The following is a 25,576-nucleotide window of genomic DNA, read 5'->3' as shown; positions in this document are numbered from 1 at the left end:
CTTAATGCCCCAATAGAAGTCAATGGGGGAAATACATTCTCCCTACAGTTTTCTAGAAGTCACCCACTTTTGTCTTCTAAAATGTCATGTATAAGAGACAGATAGTGCATTTCTTATGATAGTGCTTGCAGCCACACAGGTAACTTATCTGTGGCTTCAAATTGCAAAGGAGAAAGTTCTGACCGAAAGCGGCTATACAAATGGACTAGGATAACCAAGCCCATTTCACGCGTCACGTGCGAGAGGCGGCCATTTTGAAAATGTGACGTCCGCTGTTGTTTCATAGTTAAGGATCCGGAATTCAGAGGAAGGCATGAATGAATTTGCTGACAGGCTGGAGAAATATGAGGTACTTATTGAATGCGTGTGATTTTATGCCTATTTAGCTCAAATACGCAGGGACGTTCATAGCGGTGTTTATGGTTCTAAAACTGAGAAGAACGCGACGGTTGAAACGTGTGTCAATCGCATCTTGCTCGAATTTATAACGTTCGTTAATACTGATGTGCTTGTCTTTCACGAATAATAATTTACGAGCAGGGCTGTATTGAATTGGGTTCATGTGGCCATTTTGACGCCAGGCAAAATGTAGTCACATAGGTTGGTGGTAGTAGTTATGACGTAACGACGAATTGCCTGACTCTGGAAATGGCCACCTCAGACAGTCCGTACATTGGAAAGGGTTTAAGTCTGCAGCGGTGGCCATCTTGAAGTCAGGTAGAAGTCATCGGATGAAGATTTTTTTCTATTCTGCCGGAAACCTATGTTTTTTTCCTCTATTGTTCCCCTTACATTTTACTCAGTTTTGTTGGCCGGCAGAAGAACAAACTATAATTCGACGCCGCCTTATCAACACCACAAACAAAAAACAATTTTATGTTTTAGTATTCTAGTTAATGTTTCGTGGGAGTCACTATAGTATTACTTCTTTGTATACGACACAAGTGATACGTACAGAGCGCGAGATACTGTAATGTTATTTCACAGGGTGTGAAATGGTGGCCCCTTAATACAAGTAGATAAGTGGAACAGGGCAGACAAGAAAACTATGGTTACGTCGGGGCCCACTCTGGGAACTTCTCCATAACACCATCAATACTGGCTCTATTTTACGGTTCACATTCAAAGACATGTACGTTAAAAAATGTTCGGTATAATTGTCGTGTTTCTCTTCACTTTCTCCCAGTGACCTTATACTTGCAGTGGGTGAAACCTTCCCTCATCATGACAGTTGAGCAGATGCTCTCGTTCCAGGTGGACAAGCAAGAAGCTGGTAGAGTGAAGCACTGATACCTTTAAACCTCAGTGCCCTGTCACCTTTTGTTCTCTGACGATGATCAGTAGGGATAGGTGCACCTGAAATCAGATCACCCTCGCAGGAAGCGGTGTCAATCAGAGTGAGCCCGTCAAGTGTTTTAAATGGATATTAAGAGGTGCAGGTACCCATTATTTAGGGTACATGTTTGCTCCTGAGATAGGTTGACCAGAATTTTAAGGTGAAAAACCGGGACATTTCATAAAAGCAGAGTAGGGCCTACAATTTTACTTCAACCGGGCACGCATAATGACATGGCTCATCAGCATAAAATTACAGCAGAGGCACTAAGAACATAAATAAAATGTAATTTTAAAAGCCAGCTTCATGCCTGGTAATTAAATTGCTTTCTTATAACATCTGCTAACTATCTCTGATTTGGAAATCATAAAAATGCACCTCACACCATTTTCAGACACCCTCTTTAAAAACTGCCGGGACAGCTGGTGAAAAACCATGACTGTCCCAGCAGATTGGGGAAGCCTGGTCACCCTGTTCTGAGGAGTACTAGTACTCCCATTCCATGCATTGCAGCGGTACTGAGAAGTGCAGGTACGTTCCTTTTCAAATTAAAAAAGTGCAGGTACTCAATAACGGACAATACTTGACCTTTTAAAAGCACTTGGCACGTCCATCATTGCTCTTGTATATCAGGCTCAAATACCATTTGTTTTAGTACTTAATGCCACAGAAAAAAGGTGAACTGTGAAAGATATATTTTCCAGTTCCTTGCGCCAAAACGTAGGCGAGATCGGCAACACATTTGTCAATGGCTTGAAATCATGCAAGGAAGTCTGTGATTTTCACAAGCATGACAACAAAAAGGTTCTAAAATCTCAGTAATAGCGGACTGAAAATTCGCTTTACTTTGCAAACTGTTCCCGAAACTGAGGCCATTGGAGGACATGTCAATAGCTTGAGTGGCACAAACCACACTGATATCCATGCAGACGCCATGCACAAGTCCAAGAATGGGCAAACAATATGTAACCAGGGTAGAACCGAGTCAGGAAATAGCTCTTTGGCACCAAAATAAAAGTGGCCCATATTAGTGAATTAGATAGCAAAAACAAGGTGGCCAATGTTTGCAAATTTGGCCAGATTTGAACTTGTAAATACATGTATAAGAGTTTTGCAAGGTATTGAATACTGCATGAATTTGAGCTTGAGGTAGGCAATTTTTGTTTTACTATCAGTGAAATCAACAGTAAAACCTAGCCCAGCAGACCTTAAAACAGGCACCATAAACAGCTAAAAACAGGCTGACATACTGACCTCTCAGACCAGCTCTTCGTCACTGCCTGATCACCCTGTAGGCCCACCCGACCCTGTGTGTGACATCATTTGTTGTATCAAAGAGGTTTCCAGGTAATCACCTTATAAATAATGCCCTGTGTATCTGAGTTTCTTTATGAGGGTGAATGTCTTTCCATAAAACAAAAGTGCCATGTGTGCAGCTGGAAAGACCGTTTTAAAAAAGGATTTGTAAATTCTAAAACATTCGGAAGTCTGACAATCCCTCTTTGCCCCAATTACTTTGGCAACGTGAACCATGACAACATGCAGATCCACAGAGAAAAAGTAGCAACAAGAAGAGAAAAAGCTGATGAAAGTGTGTAAGGAAATGCCTCCTTGGCATGGTTACCCCCTGACTTTTTGCCTTTGCTGATGCCAAGTTATGATTTGAAAGTGTGCTGAGGCCTGCTAACCAGGCCCCAGCACCAGTGTTCTTTCCCTAACCTGTACTTTTGTTTCCACAATTGGCACACCCTGGCATCCAGGTAAGTCCCTTGTAACTGGTACCCCTGGTACCAAGGGCCCTGATGCCAGGGAAGGTCTCTAAGGGCTGCAGCATGTCTTATGCTACCCTGGGGACCCCTCACTCAGCACAGACACACTGTTTGCCAGCTTGTGTGTGCTGGTGGGGATAAAATGACTAAGTCGACATGGCAATCCCCTCAGGGTGCCATGCCAACCTCACACTGCCTATAGGTATATATAAGTCACCCCTCTAGTAGGCCTTACAGCCCTAAGGCAGGGTGCACTATAGCATAGGTGAGGGCATAAGTGCATGAGCACTATGTCCCTACAGTGTCTAAGCAAAACCTTAGACATTGTAAGTGCAGGGTAGCCATAAGAGTATATGGTCTTGGAGTCTGTCATACACGAACTCCACAGCACCATAATGGCTACACTGAAAACTGGGAAGTTTGGTATCAAACTTCTCAGCACAATAAATGCACACTGATGCCAGTGTACATTTTATTGTGAAATACACCCCAGAGGGCATCTTAGAGATGCCCCCTGAAACCATACCGACTACCAGTGTGGGCTGACTAGTTTTAGCAGCCTGCCACACACCAGGCATGTTGCTGGCCACATGGGGAGAGTGCCTTTGTCACTCTGTGGCTAGTAACAAAGCCTGTACTGGGTGGAGGTGCTTCTCAACTCCCCCTGCAGGAACTGTAACACCTGGCGGTGAGCCTCAAAGGCTCACCTCCTTTGTTACAGCACCCCAGGGCACTCCAGCTAGTGGAGTTGCCCGCCCCCTCCGGCCACGGCCCCACTTTTGGCGGCAAGGCCGGAGGAGATAATGAGAAAAATAAGGAGGAGTCACTGGCCAGTCAGGACAGCCCCTAAGGTGTCCTGAGCTGAGGAGACTCTGACTTTTAGAAATCCTCCATCTTGCAGATGGAGGATTCCCCCAATAGGATTAGGGATGTGCCCCCCTCCCCTCAGGGAGGAGGCACAAAGAGGGTGTAGCCACCCTCAGGGCTAGTAGCCATTGGCTACTAACCCCCTAGACCTAAACACACCCCTAAATCGAGTATTTAGGGGCTCCCAGAACACAGCAAGATAGATTCCTGCAACCTAAGACGAAGAAGGACTGCTGAGCTGAAAAACCTGCAGAGAAGACAGAGACACCAACTGCCTTGTCCCCAGCTCTACCGGCCTGTATCCCCACTTCAAAAGAACTGCTCCAGCGACGCGTTCCACAGGGTCCAGCGACCTCTGAAGCCTCAGAGGCCTACCCTGCATCTAAAAGGACCAAGAACTCCTGAGGACAGCGGCTCTGCTCCAAGAAAGAAGCATCTTTGCAACAAAGAAGCAACTTTGAAAGAACACACGTTTCCCGCCGGAAGCGTGAGACTTTGCACTCTGCACCCGACGCCCCCGGCTCGACTTGTGGAGAACCAACACTACAGGGAGGACTCCCCGGCGACTGCGAGCCCGTGAGTAGCCAGAGTTGACCCCCCTGAGCCCCCACAGCGATGCCTGCAGAGGGAATCCAGAGGCTCCCCCTGACCGCGACTGCCTGCTTCAAAGACCCGACGCCTGGTAAGGACACTGCACCCGCAGCCCCCAGGACCTGAAGGATCCGACCTCTAGTGCAGGAACGACCCCCAGGTGGCCCTCTCCCTTGCCCCGGTGGTGGCTACCCCGAGGAGCCCCCCCCTTGCCTGCCTGCATCGCTGAAGAGACCCCTAGGTCTCCCATTGAACTCCATTGCAAACCCGACGCCTGTTTGCACACTGCACCCGACCGCCCCCGTGCCGCTGAGGGTGTACTTTTTGTGCTGACTTGTGTCCCCCCCCGGTGCCCTACAAAAACCCCCTGGTCTGCCCTCCGAAGACGCGGGTACTTACCTGCTGGCAGCCTGGAACCGGGGCACCCCCTTCTCCATTGAAGCCTATGTGTTTTGGGCACCACTTTGACCTCTGCACCTGACCGGCCCTGAGCTGCTGGTGTGGTAACTTTGGGGTTGCTCTGAACCCCCAACGGTGGGCTACCTTGGACCCAACTTTGAACCCTGTAGGTGGTTTACTTACCTGCAAAACTAACAAACACTTACTTCCCCCAGGAACTGTTGAAAATTGCACTGTGTCCAGGTTTAAAATAGCTTATTGCCATTTGTGTGAAAACTGTATATGCTATTTTGCTAATTCAAAGTTCCTAAAGTTCCTAAGTGAAATACCTTTCATTTAAAGTATTTTTTGTAAATCTTGAACCTGTGGTTCTTAAAATAAACTAAGAAAATATATTTTTCTATATAAAAACCTATTGGCCTGGAATTGTCTTTGAGTGTGTGTTCCCCATTTATTGCCTGTGTGTGTACAACAAATGCTTAACACTACCCTCTGATAAGCCTACTGCTCGATCACACTACCACAAAATAGAGCATTAGAATTATCTCTTTTTGCCACTATCTTACCTCTAAGGGGAACCCTTGGACTCTGTGCATGCTATTTCTTACTTTGAAATAGTACATACAGAGCCAACTTCCTACAAAGTGCTTATACCAGATATCCTTAACTGATTCCTAACGGTACGGCAAATGGATTTGTCCTCTATCAATTACAGAACACCGCTGGAAAGTTACAGCTCTTAAAGTTAGTATTAGATATTTGGGGCAAAATTCATGATATCCCTTTCTTTATGGAGAACAGGACGCCTCGAATATCCTAATAGAAGGTAAGTTTCACAAACTGCCATAAGGCATTCAGTTCTAGGCCACTTTTACATTAATATCCACCTGTCAGTCAAATATGCAGCTTTCCTCCAAAAGTCTGTTCCAGGCTTTGTCATTTACAAGGAGCATTCCCGGAATTTTGATGTCTGCGTTATTGATCCTGGTACTGCGACAGATAGAGCTTCATCTCTCCATCACAATTGACCTCGCTGGAAAATCATTTTCAGCTAATACCCAATCAGCATCTCCCTCTGAGGAGAACAGAAAAACAGTCTCTAAAGTTAAACCGTGGTCTGGGAAAATTAAAAGTCGATAGCACCCAGCACTACAGAGAAATCCTGTGCAACATCCAGCAGCAGGTGGATGAAGAAAGTGACATCCATTAACAAGACATCAATCAGCCAGTGCCTGGTTCCTTCTGGCAGGTTTAGCCACTGTTCTTATGCCCAAGAGACAATGTGAGGGACACATCAGATCTCTGTGGACTTTAAGACCCAACATGTCAATCCAAAGCGAAATGTATTCTGCATCTGCAAAAAATGATCTTCAGGTTAAATGAAATCCAAACATTTTCAATACTTGACCTTGGATGTTTAATCAGCTTATATTGAAAGAATGTGTCAGATTCATAACTTCTGCCCCTCTCCACTACGAATGCTTAGGCTTTGCTGTCTCTTCAGCCTGGTGGTATTTCAAGAAGACATTTGGGAACTAATTTATAACATCTAAGTGTTAGAACTAAAGTGACATCATAGTATTTGGAAAGAAGTCGCACAAGAAAACACCATTCAAGTATGTGGTGCTCTTGCAGAAGCCATTCCGACCCTCAAGAGTGGACAGCCTTCTCTCAGTTTTTTGCTGATTTTTTTGGGACAGAAATTATTGGGTCAAGTTGGGCGGCACTGTAAGACTTTGAGGCCTTACTGAAATGAAGTTTCCATATTTGTTGAGTTTCACATGCAAACGTTTTACCCTTCGTCATCAAGGAACTACATGTATAGTGTGTCTCCCCCTCCATCTCTCCCATAAATAAGTTACCAGGCTTTACTTGTGGCATCACCCTCCCACAAGATACACACATCAACCAAAACGTCTAATTATCATAGAGACTCACTACAAATGTCAAACATCTGCTCCCTTAACCACCAGATTTTGATTTACTACTGGTAGAGTTAATCCATTCCCTTTAGCACCTCTGAAAGCAGTTATGTGCTCCACAGCTCGAATTCTAACATTAACAACACATTTAACTATGTCTTACCGATGCTAAGAGACCTGCACTCCCGCCGTTAAAGGGCAGGATGAAAGTCACAATTGGGTGCATGGCTTACAAAGCAATATATCTAATGAATCTCAGGAGGCCAGGGGGTTCTCAGAAATAAGGAATCTGTTCATCACACGCCCATCATTACTCTTATTTCACAATCAGCTTCTTCATTCTTGAAAACCTCCTATAGGACTTGAGGACCATCTCTCCTTTCCTTCAGGAAGCATTTAAAGTCTAACCTTTGAAGACTACTTTGAAATGAATTTTGGTTCCATCCCAACTCCCATAGTTACATTTTCTGTGGTCTTGATTGTACATTGTCCGAGCACCTTTTTAATGTTATGTTCATTGTGATCCCAGTAAAGGCAGTAATACCAACTTATTAAACAGTAGTTTAAAATAAAACAGTTTAATAAATATAGTTCACAAAGTGGTAACTCTGCACCTACCTGGGAGACTAATTCTGCAGATTATTTTATCTCCCTCCCTTTTAGGAAATCAGTCAGCTGACAGATCTGGCAAGGAGTTTAAAATCACAATGTCACATCATATCTGTAAATACTGTTGGCCAGGATTTTATTTTTAAGCCAGAGTTAACCTGTAATATCTACTGGCTCAAAATTTTTTTTTTTACACGGCAGCATTTTAACCTCACTGCTTGATGATCATGGAGAAGTACTCACTTTCGTTGTCTCTTGGTTAAAAGGGTGTTCTTAAAACACAAATGTTCATTAAACAAAGCAGTTCTTTTAATGCAAGCTCATTTAATATGAATAAAGCTGAACTAATCTGTAGTGAAACTGCGAATCATGTTTTCCCCTACTGTTCAAACAGACATGCCTGAATGCAGGCCACGAGAAAAGCTTTGCAAACGTATGTCACAGTTTAGAAAGCGAAATCGAGAACATGGCTCAATGTTCTGCTGTCGTATGCTACGTTATGTTATCTAGCATTTGAATAACCTGTAACTGGCCCTAACATGGCATTGTATCATGCAGACTTGTATGTTAAGATCGTAAGAGTGCTTTATTCACTGAGCAAACTAACCAGATTAACAATTCATTTCCTTAAAGGACACAAGTGAGAGTTCATGGTTAGAATTAAATGAATAGGACTCCCTTGTATTCTACAGACATCTTCGCCCTGTGCCTCCTTCATATTTTGAACAAACGGATTTTGTGACTTTCATGACAAATCCATCCCCTTTATTTAGTTTGCATCTACAGCATTGCTATTGTCCTTGTTTAGCAGCCATCACCTCTCTACTGGATAACTGAATCAATAAAGTTGTTTGCCTAGAGAGATTATTTGACTCTAAGAGTTTCAGTGCTTAGTGTTCACTGCCACCAGAAACCAGAGGGCACATGAATTATTGTTGGGTTGTCCACTTTGTATCCACAGTGGACCAGTCAATGGCAGATTTCAAAGCTAACAATAAAAAGCACCAAAATGGGGTGATAAGTGAAAAGGGCTGTGTAGAAGCAACAGAGTGCTTCAGGGTTATGGCGTGTTCGGCCACAGGCGAGGGGAGCGGCTTGTGGTGCATTTAGCATGTCGCGTCAACTCTGCAGCGTTTTGGGGGCTGAGAAGGCTTGAGAAGGTTGCGAGGAGTAGCCTGTTGGGTGGGAGCATTATTTATTGAAGGAACACGAATACAACCACCAAGGTACATCACAATGGGAGGTGTTCTGGGCTTTGATATATTTTTTTTCCAGGCAGGCTTCCAGATGAAGCGGCTCTAATCAACTTCTGAGAGGGCCCGGCTAGCATCCTAAATACCATGAAGCACTCAGTATGTTCCATATGATTTTCATTGTGTTTTTTGTTTTTCTCCATTGGTAACACCACTGTGTTTTTGACAACGGCCCTGACAACTTTGAATGGATGTTGGCCACGTGCAAGAGTTTCAGCTAAAAACCAACAAACTATTTGGCACCAAGTATTGTGCAGCGCAGGGAGGTCGGAGGCAAGCACCTTGGAAGGGTTCATAGGCATTTCACCCTAGGGCAACAGTTTCACTGCGGGTGGCAGAAGCAGCCTATTTAGATTGGGTACGGGTTGCGACTCAGGGTGCTCCTGTGTGCATATTCCCTCGCTTTCCTTTGGGATCTGCTTCAACTACCTACAGCATAACCACTAATATCCATTGTTGTATTGTCACATTGTTGATGGAGCAGTTCCCGTACAGCATCAACTAGGCAACGTCAGACAATCGCTATCGGCCTTGGCAACGAGAAAAGCGTAGACCGATTTATGCTGATGAAGCACTAGTCCTTACATGACTCTCAAGCCCCTAGTCATGGTAATTCCAGCAAGGGCCCAAACTCATTTAATTCATTTATCACTACATTTAAAAGCTGCCTCTCAGCTTGGCCAACCATTAGATACATTTGCAATCTCAAGATGGGAAGAGGCTGAATGCCCCATACTGGAAAATGTAGTTCTTGCTGATGTCGTGATCCCATGGGACCTTCTAATCGCTAATTTCTCTAATATTTTTCCCAGTTTATGGTTTAGCTATATCCATTGTAGGAGCTTTATTAGCAAGAGCTATCAGGACGCATCTCCCATAACTTGAGAGATAAGCAAGGCATTCTCTAATTCCCTTCTTAAGTGTATTGACAATTGGTATCGCTTGCTGCTTTCAAAGCTAGCTGACAAAAATGTACCACTCCTATTAAGTACAATCTCAACTATAACCAGTAATCAGATCTTAAACGTTTGGGCTTCTATAATAGAATTACTAGTAGAGCAATTTGCGCCGTGAATTGCAGAAGCATAGCCTTCTTTAGCAAGTGAATGCTCAATTATATGGTGGATCGTCTCCATAAGCTGTATCTAGCCACATCACCTTGGGCCATATGTACCAACGCATTATCCCATAGACACAGAATGGGTAAAACCCTTTGATACATCTGGCCCCTTGTTGCTTCCGATGCTCCAGTCCGAGAGCAGATTGGATTCACACGTTTTACCTTCCCCCATCTTTGTTATTTCTGGGAGCAGGTCTTTGGGTTTTTAAGCTAGCAGCTCCAAGTTGTTTTACCCCCACATTCACTCAGTTGTCTATTTGGACTAGTATATCAGAGCTTAGACATCTCTTTGCAGCAGCAACAGTTCCTATTTATTGCCTTGTTGGGCGACAGATCCTTAATATTGCAAATTTGAAAGTCCAGAATAGTACCATAGTTTGCCCTATGGTTAAACAAGCTACAATTGGTAATGCTTTTTGAGGGGTTAAAAGGTGGCTAGAATAGGCTCTTTACAAAAGATTTTATATATCTGGAAATACTGCCCTGATGTAACCCAGTTGTTGTGGCAGCAAGTTCTCTCTTGTTTCCGTGTCCCCTCACCTGAGTTTCCCTCAGCAAATGAATTTGAAGTTGATTAACTGGCAGCAAAGGAGAGGGTTTGCTTTTCTCTTATTTTGTTTTAGATATTTGTGTTCTGTGATTGCTTGCTCTATGCATTTTCATTGGCTTTTGGTTGCCGTTTTTTGTTTTCCTTTATTATGTGATCAAATGAATGTATGTACAATAATCTTTCTACTCAATAAAAATATATATAAAAAGAAATAAAACACGCAATAAATCTAAATGTAAGTAATTTTCATAGCCAGGTGCTATTCTAAAAACCTGACATCAAAATATTGATACTGAATCAATGTTGGGCATTCCTGAGTAAATGGCATTGTTTTCTATATCTTCTTAGCGCCAATGACTGTGTCTTCTAAGAGGTTTCTTACTTCTTCTCTGCCAAACAAGTATTTTTCAGTTTCCTTTATATTTTGGGTAGCATCAAAAAGGATTTTTTGTGATCCAATGGTAACGTATATTAGGGTAACTCCTAGGTCCAACATTTTGATTTCCTTCTTTTGTAAACGGGAAGATGTTTTCTACTTGGCTATGGTCGTTGGGTGGCTGACTCGAGATTGCTAGCAAACCCCAGGCACTAAGAGACACTGAAAAGATTTACTAGTTCTCCGTACTTACACTTGCAGACTCTTTAGAATGGCAAACCTGTACACAGATAGTTCCAAGTAACACCAGCGTATGGCAGCAATGTATATGATTCATATACACTTTTGTGCATGTTTGCAAATCATGTGTTTTGCTTGCTAGGAGTTTTTTTGAATTAGGACAAATTTGTAACTCTTAGCAATTTGTAGGCGTTCACACTTCCACAGATATTTATGACTTACCTTGTGAACCCGGCCGGAAAACATTTTCAGGTGTCAATCACTTAAAAAATTTGCTGATAAGTTTACTCACCTTACCGTTGGAGTTGCACCCATCACTGAAGTTGAACATGCCACAGTGCCTATGTGTACATGAAGCATCCCAACACCACTTTTTGAATTAGAACATAAAGCTACATGTCCTCCCTCCACTGCAGTATCCTGGAAGGATGGAACTTCTTCTGTGAGAAGTCCTTTCTGTGGAATAATGGGTTGCCTATCCATAGGTTGCATATCCATATAGCTTTCTCTTCATCTTGTTCATAAGATGTTATTCTCTGGAGCATGCTTCAGGTGTTATGTTGCTCACATGGTCTTACTGTACTTAAGGGGTTATTACAACTTTGGAGGAGGTGTTAATCCGTCCCAAATGTGACAGATATACCACCAGCCGTATTACGAGTTCCATAGGATATAATGGACTCGTAATACGGCTGGTGGTATATCCGTCACTTTACCGTCACTTTTGGGACGGATTAACACTTCCTCCAAAGTTGTAATAACCCCCTTAGTTTGTTCCTTTGGGATCCATGTGCCCTTTGAGGCTTAAGGCGAACTTAAAAGAATACATTGAATAATCATCTTATTTGAAGTGTTTTTAGGTAGAACCAAACGCCTTAGCTTGCAGCGACTTCAGAGCCATTAGCAAACAATTCAGTAACGTTGGTATTGGTACAGCTCTGGGACGTATGCAATTTCCAGAAAGTGTTCTTGTGGGAAGGCAGCTGCTGTGGTTTAGTTATTTTGGCTCCTACGTTAGAAACCGCATTTATTCTGATGTGGGTTAGTTAGTGCCTGGTTAGTGGTGGCTGTAGGCATGGTGGGGTATTAACAGTAGTACACTGTCAGACTTTGGTATTTCTGCCATCTGGGTTTACTCTATTGCTGCCTCTAGTGCTCTCAGTACTCAGTCATGATATTAGTGGAAAGGATGAAGGATAGATAGAAAATGCAGGTGTTAAAACTGAGAAGTCGGTTAGGAATTCAAATTTTGGGAGACCAAGGGTGTGATTTATAATTCGGCAGACGGGTTACTCCTTCACAGTGGTGATGGATATCCCGTCCACTGAAATCTAAATCCCATTCTATCTTATGGAATATAGACTTCGGCTGGCGGATCACCGTTGTGACGGATTACCCTGTCCACTGAGTTCTAAATCAGGTCCTAAGGTTCAAACATGTTGTCGCTTTCAAGATGCTGCTTGCAAAGCTCAGATTCTCTTGCACTACTCTGGGGATGAAGTAGTGAGACAAAGGGTAGTTGTTTTGTCGCTAAATGAACCTGTGTTTAGACTGCTCTATCTCATAACCTGCAATTTTATGTACTGAGCTTGAACAAATACATAATGATAATACTAAAGTGGAACAGCCACATTAATGAGATGAAAGACATTAATTAGTGGGCGATCCCCAAAGGTGGCAGCTATAACTCTGAATACGAGAGGCTGCGTTTCAAATCATCAATTTTCAAGGCGAAATATTTTGAAACTTGAGCATTCATTCAAAGCATGAAGTTCTATTTGTGAACACCAATGTTCTTTTAATACGTTAATAGTGAAATATCTTATATTGACACGCGCACATCCTTGCACGATAACTTCTGATGCGATTTGGCGTATACGTTAAAGAAGGACAATACACACACGCACACACACTCCCCCTCCTCTATCTCTTCCACCTTCCCTCCAATGAGTGTGTAGCTACTGAGTAGACAAGTAGACCAGAGGTGCTTGTTAACACGAAGCACATATAGTACATTTGCAGTGATCTGGTCCAAATTTGCTGTCATATCTGAACAATGAAGTTTTGCAAGATAATCTTTTCAGTCTTCCCCCCCGTACCCCCTTCTTTCTTTTCTTTCTCTCTTTTCTCTTCACTCCTCTTTGAATCTAGCACACACTACTGTTACTGAGCAGCCCCACATACTACACGCAGTACGCTGGAGAAGCTAGGTTATGAAGAGCTTTCACTCTGAAAGCTTCACTTTGCTGTTATGGCTTCCATCTTGGTTCAGCTTAAATGCCAGTACTGACCTTAAGGGACCAGTGTAATTAAAACTTCACCTTAAAGAAAACGAAACATTCTTCTAGTTGATTTAAACTGTACTGAAAATGTGAAATAGAAAAATGTCTTAATTGTAACTGTGTTTTGAACTTATCTTTGTGGTGGCATGCTTAAAGCTTGGATAGTGTATTGATTGGAGGCCATTTGGATGTCGTGTTATATGAACTGGGAGTGAAACTTCTGATGCATCCACAATCTAACTCTTACTTACTGTAATTACTTCATGTTTCCTCGCGCTGTTGAGTAAGTCTTATTTCTCGCAAAACAATTGATAAGAATTTTAGCGTTTAAAAATGCGACTGTGGCAAGAAACGCTTGAGAAAGACAGGGATGTGTCCAAACATTGAGGTATTCTTTACGCTGTTGGCCTTTAAAGCAATCTCTTTTTGATGTTAAAATTTAGTGAAAGGAGTATTTTTTTGTGTAGTGGATGAATACGTTTCAGATAAATACAAAAGCTGGTGACCTTGCAAGTCGCTCTAGTGCCAAGCCCCTACAACAGCTGCATGTCTCATCTCTCTCTTCCGTCTCTTTTTTTGCTGACTGGGTAGGGCGGAACATGCTTTGCGGTAATGTTTTCATTATCATGCCATTACTCAAGGTCTTACTCATTTCATTTTTTTGTTTTTGTAATTTTTTTTTTAATTTAGGGGTGGTGTAAGGACTGATGTCCAAACATATATTTACGAAAGCTTTTTCCCATAGACACAGAATGGGTAAAATCCATTGGTACATCGGGCCCATGGTCTTCAATTTATTTGAATGTGTTTATTGTGTTTCAAAAGGATGCTTCCAGATCTGCCAAGCGACAACAGAGGATTAGCTTTGGGCAGTGAGGTCCAGTATTTCACTATTGTATCAGGACCAGTACCGACCACAGGTGCCAATGTTTGTAAACAAGAAATGGAAATATTTAAAAACACATTTTTCTCTATTGACTAGCATTGAAGTAGAGGCAACTTTAGGTGTGGTAGAGCCAAATTAAAGCCATTTGGGCTTAACAAATTGGTAATTTCATGAACAAATCAAATCTGTTGGCTCAGGCGGGCCTGATTTAGATCTCAGCTGGCAGGTTACTCCATCACGACAGTGACGGATATCCCATCCACCAAAAAATGATTCCCATAGGATATAATGGGATTTATATTTTGGTGGATGGGATATGCGTCACCGTTGTGACGGAGTAACCCGTCCGGCAAGATCTAAAGCATGCCAATATGACAGCAGCATCTCGTCCCATGTGAAATTCAGATCCTTCTGTATTGAGCAGAATGGTTTGACAGCCAGGTTGGGAACCTTTCTTCCCTTCTAGAGCCCCCAACTTTGGCACTCAAACAATTAGTGGTAATAGAGCAACATTCGCTGAGCTCTGGTCCTAACTCAGCAAGAGAATCATTCAAACCCTGAAACCCGGAGAAGCTCCTTGTTTATCTCCACATGCGCAAACACATACTGTGCATGTCTACTTGGGGTGATGCTTAAGGCTCCCCACTTTCACATTCACTGCTTGTATGCTGCCGCACACCTGCGACCAGGTTGGGCAGCAAGAGTGGAGCATTGAAATCTGCTGTTTTTCATCCCTCCTCCTCTGTGCGTCGGGCACTCCTCCTAATGCTACTCAGGAGCAGCAGCACATACTTAGTGGGTTATGGAGGCGTCTTTGGGGAACCTGGTGTGGAAATGGAGGAAAGATATACATTGTGGTGGTTGTGGTTAGCCTAAGCTTGATTTTGTAGTAATGACCCGTGCGAAAATAGGATTTAAAGATCAGTGCACAGTAGGTAAGGTGTGTACAAATAATTGGAATTGAGGCACCTGAAAAAACTGGAGTCAAGCGGAATCACGTTATACTCAATTTAAGATATCAATACCAAGAAAGTTTAAGGTTTTGATGTAATTTAAAGAATTCCAGTGGTTTTTATACAGAAGCTGGGGCATTTCAATAATTTCTCACATTAGGTAGTACTTAGGAAGTTAGCTCCCGGTTGCCTTGAGCTGAGGCATGTTCTACACTCAATGAGGTATTTAATCTTGGGTTGTAAAGGTCAGTGAAGGGCGTCATGATTTAATAGGTAATCCTAGATGGTGAGCCACAGTGACTTTCGTTACCAAGGACACTGATCGAGAGGTCTCAAAAATGCATGGACCTTAGAAATACAAATATTTATATTCCCAGTTAAATAATGAGATATAACTGCGTTAGGAGAAGCTTGTGTTATTAGCGTGATTAAACGTTCTCCAGCATACAATGACAAGGATTCCACAGTGAATATAAACCTTTAACCAGGGATGTCTCTTGCAGATGCAAAGCAGCGGGGAGGGGACACAACAACATAAAGAAATTTAAAAAAAGAAACTTACCTCCGCCACCGCTGTCTTGCTGCTTATGTAGCTCCACCTCCACTCGCTGCAGCAGAGGCTCCCAGCCTGCCCTGTGACCAATCCCAACGCTGCTCTCACATGAGAGCCCGCTGCGTATGTGCGTTTGGCCCCGGCCCAAGGCGACCGGCCAAAAATGCATGCACACTGAGGGGGGTGCTGTAAGGAAATGCCTCCTTGGCATGGTTACCCCCTGACTTTTTGCCTTTGCTGATGCTAAGTTATGATTTGAAAGTGTGCTGGGACCCTGCTAACCAGGCCCCAGCACCAGTGTTCTTTCCCTAAACTGTACCTTTGTCTCCACAATTGACACAACCTCGGGACCTAGGTAACACCCTTGTAACTGGTACCCCTGGTACCAAGGGCCCTGATGCCAGGAAAGGTCTCTAAGGGCTGCAGCATGTCTTATGCCACCCTAGGGACCCCTCACTCAGCACATGCACACTGCCTCCCAGCTTGTGTGTGCTGGTGGGGAGAAAATGACTAAGTCGACATGGCACTCCCCTCAGAGTGCTATGCCAACCCCACACTGCCTGTGGCATAGGTAAGTCACCCCTCTAGCAGGCCTTACAGCCCTAAGACAAGGTGCACTATACCACAGGTGAGGGCATGAGTGCATGAGCACTATGCCCCTACAGTGTCTAAGCAAAACCTTAGACATTGTAAGTGCAGGGTAGCCATAAGAGTATATGGTCTGGGAGTCTGTCATGCACGAACTCCACAGCACCATAATGGCTACACTGAAAACTGGGAAGTTTGGTATCAAACTTCTCAGCACAATAAATGCACACTGATGCCAGTGTGCAATTTATTATGAAATACACTCAGAGGGCATCTTAGAGATGCCCCCTGAAAACATACCCGACTTCCAGTGTAGGCTGACTAGTTTTTGCCAGCCTGCCACACACCAGACATGTTGCTGGCTACATGGGGAGAGTGTCTTTGTCACTCTGTGGCCAGGAACAAAGCCTGTACTGGGTGGAGGTGCTTCTCACCTCCCCCTGCAGGAACTGTAACACCTGGCGGTGAGCCTCAAAGGCTCACCCCTTTTGTTACAGCGCCCCAGGGCCCCCCAGCTAGTGGAGATGCCCGTCCCTCGGGCCACAGCCCCCACTTTTGGCGGCAAGGCTGGAGGAGATAATGAGAAAATCAAGGAGGAGTCACCCACCAGTCAGGAAAACCCCTAAGGTGTCCTGAGCTGAGGTGACCCTTACTTTTAGAAATCCTCCATCTTGTGGATGGAGGATTCCCCCAATAGGATTAGGGATGTGCCCCCCTCCCCACAGGGAGGAGGCACAAAGAGGGTGTAGCCACCCTCAAGGACAGTAGCCATTGGCTACTGCCCTCCCAGAAATAACACACCCCTAAATTCAGTATTTAGGGGCCCCCAGAACCTAGGAAACTAGATTCCTGCAACCTTAACAAGAAGAAGGACTGCTGACCTGAAGCCCTTCAGTGAAGACAGAGACGACAACTGCTTTGGCCCCAGCCCTACCGGCCTGTCTCCCCACTTCGAAGAAAACTGCAACAGCGACGCATCCAACAGAGACCAGCGACCTCTGAAGCCTCAGAGGACTGCCCTGCAACCAAGGACCAAGAAACTCCTGTGAACAACGGCCCTGTTCAACATCCTGCAACTTCCTTGCAACAAAGAAGCAACTTTAAGGACTACACGTTTCCCGCCAGAAGCGTGAGACTTTCTACTCTGCACCCGACGCCCCCGGCTTGACCTGCGGAAACCAACACTACAGGGAGGACTCCCCGGCGACTGCGAGCCCGTGAGTAGCCAGAGTTGACCCCCCTGATCCCCCACAGCGACGCCTGCAGAGGAAATCCAGAGCCTCCCCCTGACCGCTACTGCCTGTAACAAGGGACCTGACACCTGGAACCAACACTGCACCCGCAGCCCCCAGGACCTGAAGGAACTGAACTCCAGTGCAGGAGCGACCCCCAGGCGACCCTCTGCCTAGCCCATGTGGTGGCTATCCCGAGGAGCCCCCCCTGTGCCTGCCTGCATCATTGAAGAGACCCCCGGTCTCCCCATTGCTTTCAATACAAAACCCGATGCCTGTTTGCACTCTGCACCCGGCCGCCCCTGTGCCGCTGAGGGTGTACTTTCTGTGCCAGCTTGTGTCCCCCCCTGGTGCCCTACAAAACCCCCCTGGTCTGCCCTCCGAGGACCCGGGTACGTACCTGCTGGCGGACTGGAACTGGGGCACCCCTGTTCTCCATTGAAGCCTATGTGTTGTGGGCACCTCTTTGACCTCTGCACCTGACCGGCCCTGAGCTGCTGGTGTGGTAACTTTGGGGTTGCCTTGAACCCCCAACGGTGGGCTACCTTGGACCCAACTTTGAACCCTGTATGTGTTTTACTTACCTGTGAACTTAACATTTACTTACCTCCCCCAGGAACTGTTGATTTTTGCAGTGTCCACTTTTAAAATAGCTTATTGCCATTTTTCTCAAAACTGTACATGATATTGTGATTATTCAAAGTTCCTAGAATACCTGACTGAAATACCTTTCATTTGAAGTATTACTTGTAAATCTTGAACCTGTGGTTCTTAAAATAAACTAAGAAAATAGATTTTTCTATATAAAAACCTATTGGCCTGGAGTAAGTCTTTGAGTGTGTGTTCCTCATTTATTGCCAGTGTGTGTACAACAAATGCTTAACACTACCCTCTGATAAGCCTACTGCTCGACCACACTACCACAAAATAGAGCATTAGAATGATCTCTTTTTGCCACTATCTTCCCTTTAAGGGAAACCCTTTGACTCTGTGCACACTATTTCTTACTTTGTAATAGTATATACAGAGCCAACTTCCTACAAGTGCTGTGCACTCCCCCTCCGTCCCTGTCATCGCTTGTGTCCCTGCCACCCCCTGAAAAATAAAAACGATAATAAACTCTATTTTTTATAGTTTTTATTTTTCAGTTTGCAGCAGCTGCTGCTGGAGGGGGCGACGCTCCTCCGCCATCGCAGAGGACCCGCGCCTGCCGTTGGCATTGGTTTTGTCCCTGCCCCTTCTGACCAGTGTCCAGGGTTTTGTAGTTCACCGAGAAAAATTTTTTCACGAAGCCTGAAAATGTCATGTTCTTCTAGGAGGTCATTCTTAGTTTGGAAAAAAGGTGAGGGAGCACAACAAAGCATTATGTGAACGTTTTGACCGGTTGGAGAGGGGTGACATACTTGGGATACCCTGATTAGAAGGACAGCATCAGAAATCAGATATTTACTCCTGTCTGGTGCAGGAGTGAATCCTTTTCCAGGATAGGAAAGGGCCTATAACACTTGCACTCATTCTTTATTTTATGTGACTTGGAACCCCTAGGCGGATACCCTTGTTATTGATAGTTACCCATCTATAATTCATATAAACAACTGTTGAATATGTGAAGCAAATAGTCTGGTGTGGGGCCACACACGCCACTGTAGCTGATTATAGCGTAGTAGAGATGGGACGGAAATTCCCCAAATGTTTACCGTGGTAGTGGGCGCTACGCTTGTTGAATGTTATATTTGATGTACGTTTTACATGCTAAGCCATACAATAATTACTTACAAAAATAACCATATCATCATTTGAAAGTTCAGGGGAGGACAAAAAATAAAACACCCAAGTGGCTGCAAAGTTGTAATAAATGAATTAAGACTGAAGGAGGGTATGTTCTCCATCTTTCGCAAAGGAGGCAGAGAGCGCTCGTTAGCAATCTCTGTGCATACTCGAGTGGAATTAATCAGCAAGGAGGGAAGGGTTTAAGGTTGCATCTGGAAACAGTAATGCTGAAAAGTATAAAGTTAATCTAGGTTAGGCATCAGGGAAAAGTGGCCTGATCACCAGAGCGGTTAACTAGGTAAGGGCTCAATGCCATTATATAACTCCTGCCTGCCAGAAATGTTTTGCATTTGCCTGTAGCCCAGATGGTGCAGGGTTCTACTTAAATGACCTCCACAGGTGCCTTACCACATAGTGCACTCTCATGTTTTGCCTGCACCACACTTCCTGGATGTTTGTGCTGATTGCAGAGCTATCTTCTTAGTACACAACTGATGTGACTTGTGCCGCCCTGATAAGTTCTCGAGGGTTTGTAAAATGAACTTTGTTTGTGACATATCATTTTTTAAAGCTTTGGAACTGTAGCTTCCCCAAAAATAAAGTTTTCCGTAGAAGCATAACAAAATAAAACAAGCACTGACAAAGCCAAGCGGCTGGCAGCTAACACAAGACCTGTTGAGTTTCCCTGTGCTTATTTCGAAGTCTGACCTAGTTAAAAGTGTAAAAGAAGTAAAAAAGCTCTTGTAGGAGTTGCTTCCTTGTCGCAGAGTTTGTGGAGGCAATGGAAATGCATCATACAGTCGAAATTCATCAGAGAATTCAAAATGAAACTGATACATTTGAGTTAGGAAAGAGAGGAGAAAGCAAATTGAATCACCCAAGCTAAAAATAAAAAGACAGAACGAAGGCCTTACGTAGCACAACCAACAAGGTGCAGCACAGAAGAGAAAAGAAAAACAACTGAAAAAAGAATAAAAACTGAAAACCCTAAGCTCATAATGTTTATTTTACTATGCAATACATGTCCAGCTCTTATAAAATAATTTAAAATACAGTGCACTTTACTGGTCTAAACATACGGTTTCATTGCCTCTAAGTAAACGGGGGAGTGTCCCTGTACCAGAAAACAGAACCGGAGTGATGAATCACCGGAAAGGAGGGGGTGGTTTGGGATGATACAAAATAAAGATGAGCCTCCGGTTATCTGGCAGCCGTGAGGTTTCTGGGCGCGGTGCTGAGCATACTGTTCCTTCTTACGGTGGTGGTGTTGTAACATAAAATGGTGTTCTTTGTTAACGCCACTGAGTAGTGTGTTAGTTGTGCGCCCTTTTAAGGAGTTTTGCTCTTGGTCAGTTGCTTCCTTGTGATGGTGCAAGGGGGTACACGCTTTGGAAGGTTGTTCTCTCCACTGCTTTCACCAGTCGTGATTCTCTAAACACAGCAGTGGTTGATCGACCTCGGGAGGATGGGAGGCGGAGCCGGCCTTGGCAGGATTTGAGTCCGCCTGGTTCACTTACTAAGCCATTGGATTCGGCGGTATGCTGGGTGACTCGGGTGTGAAGATGTTCCTTGGCGAATCATCTGCAGATTTGGTATAAATTGCTTATTCTTTGATGAGACTTTGTTCACTGTTGGGATTGGAAAGAAGAGTGGCTGGCTGGTTGGAGATTGCAGGCTGTTTAAAAAGCAGCTGAGATCTTTGGCCGAGCCGCCATGCAGGGGAGGGTAACAACCTTATCAGTGTTATCAGTGTTGCAGTTTGAACGGTGAGGAGGATATAAATTGATAGCAAGACAACGGGGTTGGGTCCTGGAACTTTCAATCTCAGACAAGTGTTTCTTTAAACTGCCACTACACGCTTACAGAAAAAAAAAAATTGTTGCAGTGAAATTTTGATAGTGCCCTTGTTTCAAAGATGAGCACTTTGAAAAGCAAGCTCTGCGAGGTTGATGTCTCGCTTCCAGTCGTGGCAGCCATGATGGAACTTTAAAACATGGACACGCTATGCACAATACTTTTCCAAGATGGCAGCCGGCTGCTATGTCTAATCTTTTTAATTTATAACTTATTTCAAGACTATGCCCCCCACGTTTAGATAACAACATTTTATCTACTTAATTTACCTTACTAACCTGCTTGTTAAGTATGTGTGTGTTATTATCGATGGGTGATGGGGTGATGCACGTATGCTGAATTATTGCATGCCTAATCGCACCAGGAACTGGTGGGAATATTTTTTGGGGGGCTTTTTAAATAATTATTTTTATTTTAATAAACCACCCATTACAGTAGAAGGCGGTTAAACCGGTGTAAATGCGACCCCTTCTTTAGTACACATTTTTGCATGGCCTAATTTGTTATTATTGGATGTAAGTATCTGTCTACACTCATCTCAGTGTGTCATCACTTCAAAAACATCATTTTTGCACACCCTATTTTATCTACAGTGGTAACATCGGATGTTTCAGAGGTATTTGCTGCTGTCTGCTTTATATTACATGGACCTCTTCCCTTACTGTTTTTTCAAAACAAACTTTTTGAGCTATTTGTGTTCGGTATTACCAGCTGGCGAGATGGTGCAGCGAGTGCATTGTTGCCATAGGCTTCCATTATGACCTTCAGTCCTGGTAACTTCAGCTCAGCGCTCTATCCTCGTGAAGTCGATAAATTGAGTACTACTATATTAGGTAATGGAAAAGTGTGTTATTTAGAGCGTCAGAAGTAAGGCTTGAAGCGCTATATTTAAATAAGTTATTATTATTTACATGGTAGACAATGACTTTTAGTCTCCCGTCTTTACCGCTTGCGCTATCACAAGTGGTATTGCTACTGCATAGGTAATATACACATGAACATAGGAGAAGGTGGTAAATTCAGCATGGTAATGCAGTAATCTCATGCAGTGCATTTGATCCTACTGAATTTCCTAATTGCGCCCATATTATAATTTAGGGCCTTGGTGTGCGGGGACTGAGTTTCTGTGACCAGTGAAAGATATGCCAAATTTTTGACTTACAACGCAGGCACTGCTAGAGGAGAATACCATGTAGCTAGCATGTCAGTGAGCTTCCATGCACATCAGGAGATGGATGAACAAGCCCGCAGTTCTCCATTCAGCTGTGGGGTTGTGTTCGTGAAGAAGGAGCTAGCCCCTCTGGGCGCACTTGCCGCATGTAATGTGCACACTGGACTGAAGTGTTTCTTCAATTAGAGGCCGCTGTACTTGGCTGCTTGTGGGATCATCACTGCATCCTAAGCACTGGGGCATGAACCTGCCTCCTGTCCCTGCTGCATGAACGCCTTTCTGTTGCTTCAACCCACTTCCTGTTCGTGCTTCATGAATCTCCTCCTGTCCCTGCTGCAGGAACGTGTCTGCTGTCCCTTCTGCATGAGCCCCCCTCAAATCCCTGTTTTATGGAGTCACCTTCTGCCCTCGCTGCATGAGCCTGACTCTTGTCCCAGCTGTATGAACCCACCTGCTGCCCCTGCTGCATGAACCCACCTGCTGTCCCTGCTGCATGAACCCTCTTCCTGTTCCTACTGCATGAACCCTCCTCCTCGCCCTGCTGCATGAACCACCTACTGTCCCTGGTGCATGAACCCACCTTCTACGTCTGCTGCATGAACCCTCCTGCTGTCCCTGCTGCATGAACCCTCCTCCTGTTCCTGCTGCATGAACCCTCCTCCTCGCCCTGCTGCATGAACCGCCCTCTGTCCCTGCTGCATGAACCCACCTTCTACGTCTGCTGCATGAACTCTCCTGCTGTCCCTGCTGCATGAACCCTCCTCCTGTTCCTGCTGCATGAACCCTCCTCCTGTTCCTGCTGCATGCACCCACCTTCTACGTCTGCTGCATGAACCCTCCTGCTGTCCCTACTGCATGAACCCACCTGCTGCCCCTGCTGCATGAACCGCCTCCTGTCCCAGCTGCATGAACCCACCTTCTACGTCTGCTGCATGAACCCTCCTGCTGTCCCTGCTGCATGAACCCTCCTGCTGTCCCTGCTGCATGAACCCACCTGCTGCCCCTGCTGCATGAACCCTCCTCCTGTACCTGCTGCATGAACCCACCTTCTACGTCTGCTGCATGAACTCTCCTCCTCGCCCTGCTGCATGAACCCGCCTCCTGTCCCTGCTGCATGAACCCTCCTGCTGTCCCTGCTGCAAGAACCCACCTCCTGTCCCTGCTGCATGAACCCACCTCCTGTCCCTGCTGCATGAACCCACCTCCCGTCCCTGCTGCATTAACCCACCTCCTGTCCCACCTGCATGAACCTACCTCCTGTCCCTGCTGCATGAACCCACCTCCTGTCCCTGCTGCATGAACCCGCCTCCTGTTCCTGCTGCATGAACCAGCCTCCTGTTCCTGCAGCATGAACCCGCCTCCTGTCCCTGCTGCATGAACCCACCTCCTGTCTCTGCTGCATGAATTCACCTCCTGTCCCTGCTGCATGAACCTACCTCCTGTCCCTGCTTCATTAACCCACCTCCTGTCCCTGCTGCATAAACTCCCCTCCTGCCCTTGGGTGGCAGTTCAGTACCACTGCACCATGAGTGTCCAGAGGCTCAGGGGGGCTCTGGGGTGCTTAGGGCTGCGACTAGTACTGTGCTCTGTGCTTATCTGCGTTAACTTGATGTCCTTCCCGCCCTGGTCTGGACTTCTAATCTAACTAAAGCACTTCAAGGGAGTCCTGGTTCTTTTCAGCTCTCACCTCTTCACTCATTGGCAGTAGGCATCAGAGCGCCCTGGAAGGCCTGTGCGGCCGCGCGCATACAGTATTGTAGGTAATTGACTTGTGAGAATAAGTGTAGAGGGATAAGGATCTGTCCAGATTGCTGGCTTTTATTCCTGGCTTGAAAACTTCCCAAGAATAACAAGCATTGGCAAAGCAAACAGTTCAGGATTTTATCCGTCAGTACATGCTGCGTTACCACATGAGAGCGTGACATGCGGGAGGGAGCCGAAAAGGAGAGAGAGTGGTTGAATTGCAACTTAAGGCCACATGTACGTAGCGAATCGGGCTGTTTGCAACATGCAAAATGCACTTTCCCATGTACCAACCCATTTTTGCGATTCAGTAAACTATTTATCAAATCTCAAAAAGGGATTGCGACTCGCAATTAGGAAGGGGTGTTCCCTTCCTAATTGCGACCCGCAGTCCCATGTATGATTGTTTTGTGACCGCGAATGCGATCGGTCGCAAAACAATTGCAGTTAGCACCAGTGTCACACTGGTGCTAACCCATTCGCAAATGGGAAGGGGTCCCTATGGGACCCCCTTCCCTTTTGTGAATGTCAGTAAAAACCCACCGCCTGCTCTGAAAAAATTAAACAAATAAGTTTCATTTTTGTTTTTGAAATGCATCTCGTTTTCCAAAACGGGCTGCATAAAAAATAAAAAAAACTGCTTTATTTAAAAGCAGTCACAGACATGATGATCTGGTGTCTCCAGCAGACCACCATCCCTGTGAGGACAGCCATTCCCAAGGGGGTCGCAAAGTAACGACCTACCTCATGAATAATCATGAGGCGGGCATTTGCGACCCCCTTGTGAATTGCTAATAGTGTCATTGACACTATACAGCATTCGTTTTTGCGACTCACAAATTTCGAGTCGCTCTGACTCGCAATATGCGAGTTGCAAAACCAAACCTTGGTACATGTGGCCCTTAATCCCTTGTGCAGTTTAATGTAAGCACTAGAGTGAAGGCGGAAGGATACACCCAAACAGCAAATAGCATTATGTGAGAGATTAATAATTGGCCAGGCTTAGTCAAGTTGTGATTGATAAAGGCTCAAGGCAGTGGCTGAAAGAGAGTTGTCAAAGAAAGCCAGTGGTTAAAAGGGCTTGGCCCAAAGCCATCCAGCCCCTTGGGCTAAAAGGGCTCTAGCACTGACCCCCCACACCTCCAACACCCACCAAAGGCTCTAGTTTCATGTCTGGATGAAAGCCTGGGATTTTCTTTTCCTATAAGACAGACAAATGCTGCTGGAAACTGTCTTCAAGGGAGTGGTTGAGGTCACGTATGATTTATAATATGCTAGTTCATTGACCCCATGGTGGGACCTCTGGCTGTGCAGGCCCCTGCACTATAGTATTCCACATTCTTTAAAAGGAGAGACATTGATTGTGCATTAACACTTCAGACAGAGGCATCATCTGCCCTGGAAAGGGTCTCTGCCCTGTTCTCAACCTGGCTGTTAACCTTAGACCTTTGAAGAAGTGAAGGCACAAATGACAAATTATATTCAGGGCCACTGGAATTATATGGCAGGGTT

The 25,576-nt window shown here is 44.9% G+C and overlaps 1 protein-coding gene across 4 annotated transcripts in view; it reads left to right on the top strand.

Moving 5' to 3' along the window:
- The first annotated feature begins 226 nt into the window (after positions 1 to 226).
- The window catches only part of JSRP1 (junctional sarcoplasmic reticulum protein 1), a 189,168-nt gene continuing 163,818 nt past the window's right edge, over positions 227 to 25,576 (top strand). Inside the window, exon 1 of one of the 4 annotated variants that reach the window (XM_069216934.1) lies at positions 227 to 349. In XM_069216934.1, coding sequence (XP_069073035.1) covers positions 314 to 349 — 36 coding nt within the window. In that variant the 5' untranslated portion in view covers positions 227 to 313. Of the gene's footprint in view, positions 350 to 20,666; positions 20,889 to 25,576 lie in introns of those variants that run through there. The other 3 variants (XM_069216930.1, XM_069216929.1, XM_069216932.1) reach the window with 3 other exon arrangements.

This window comes from Pleurodeles waltl, chromosome 12 (assembly GCF_031143425.1).
Source record: "Pleurodeles waltl isolate 20211129_DDA chromosome 12, aPleWal1.hap1.20221129, whole genome shotgun sequence".
Lineage (NCBI taxonomy): Eukaryota > Metazoa > Chordata > Amphibia > Caudata > Salamandridae > Pleurodeles > Pleurodeles waltl.
Note: the sequence above shows the minus strand (reverse complement) of the source record. Positions and strands in the feature narration are given on the sequence as shown.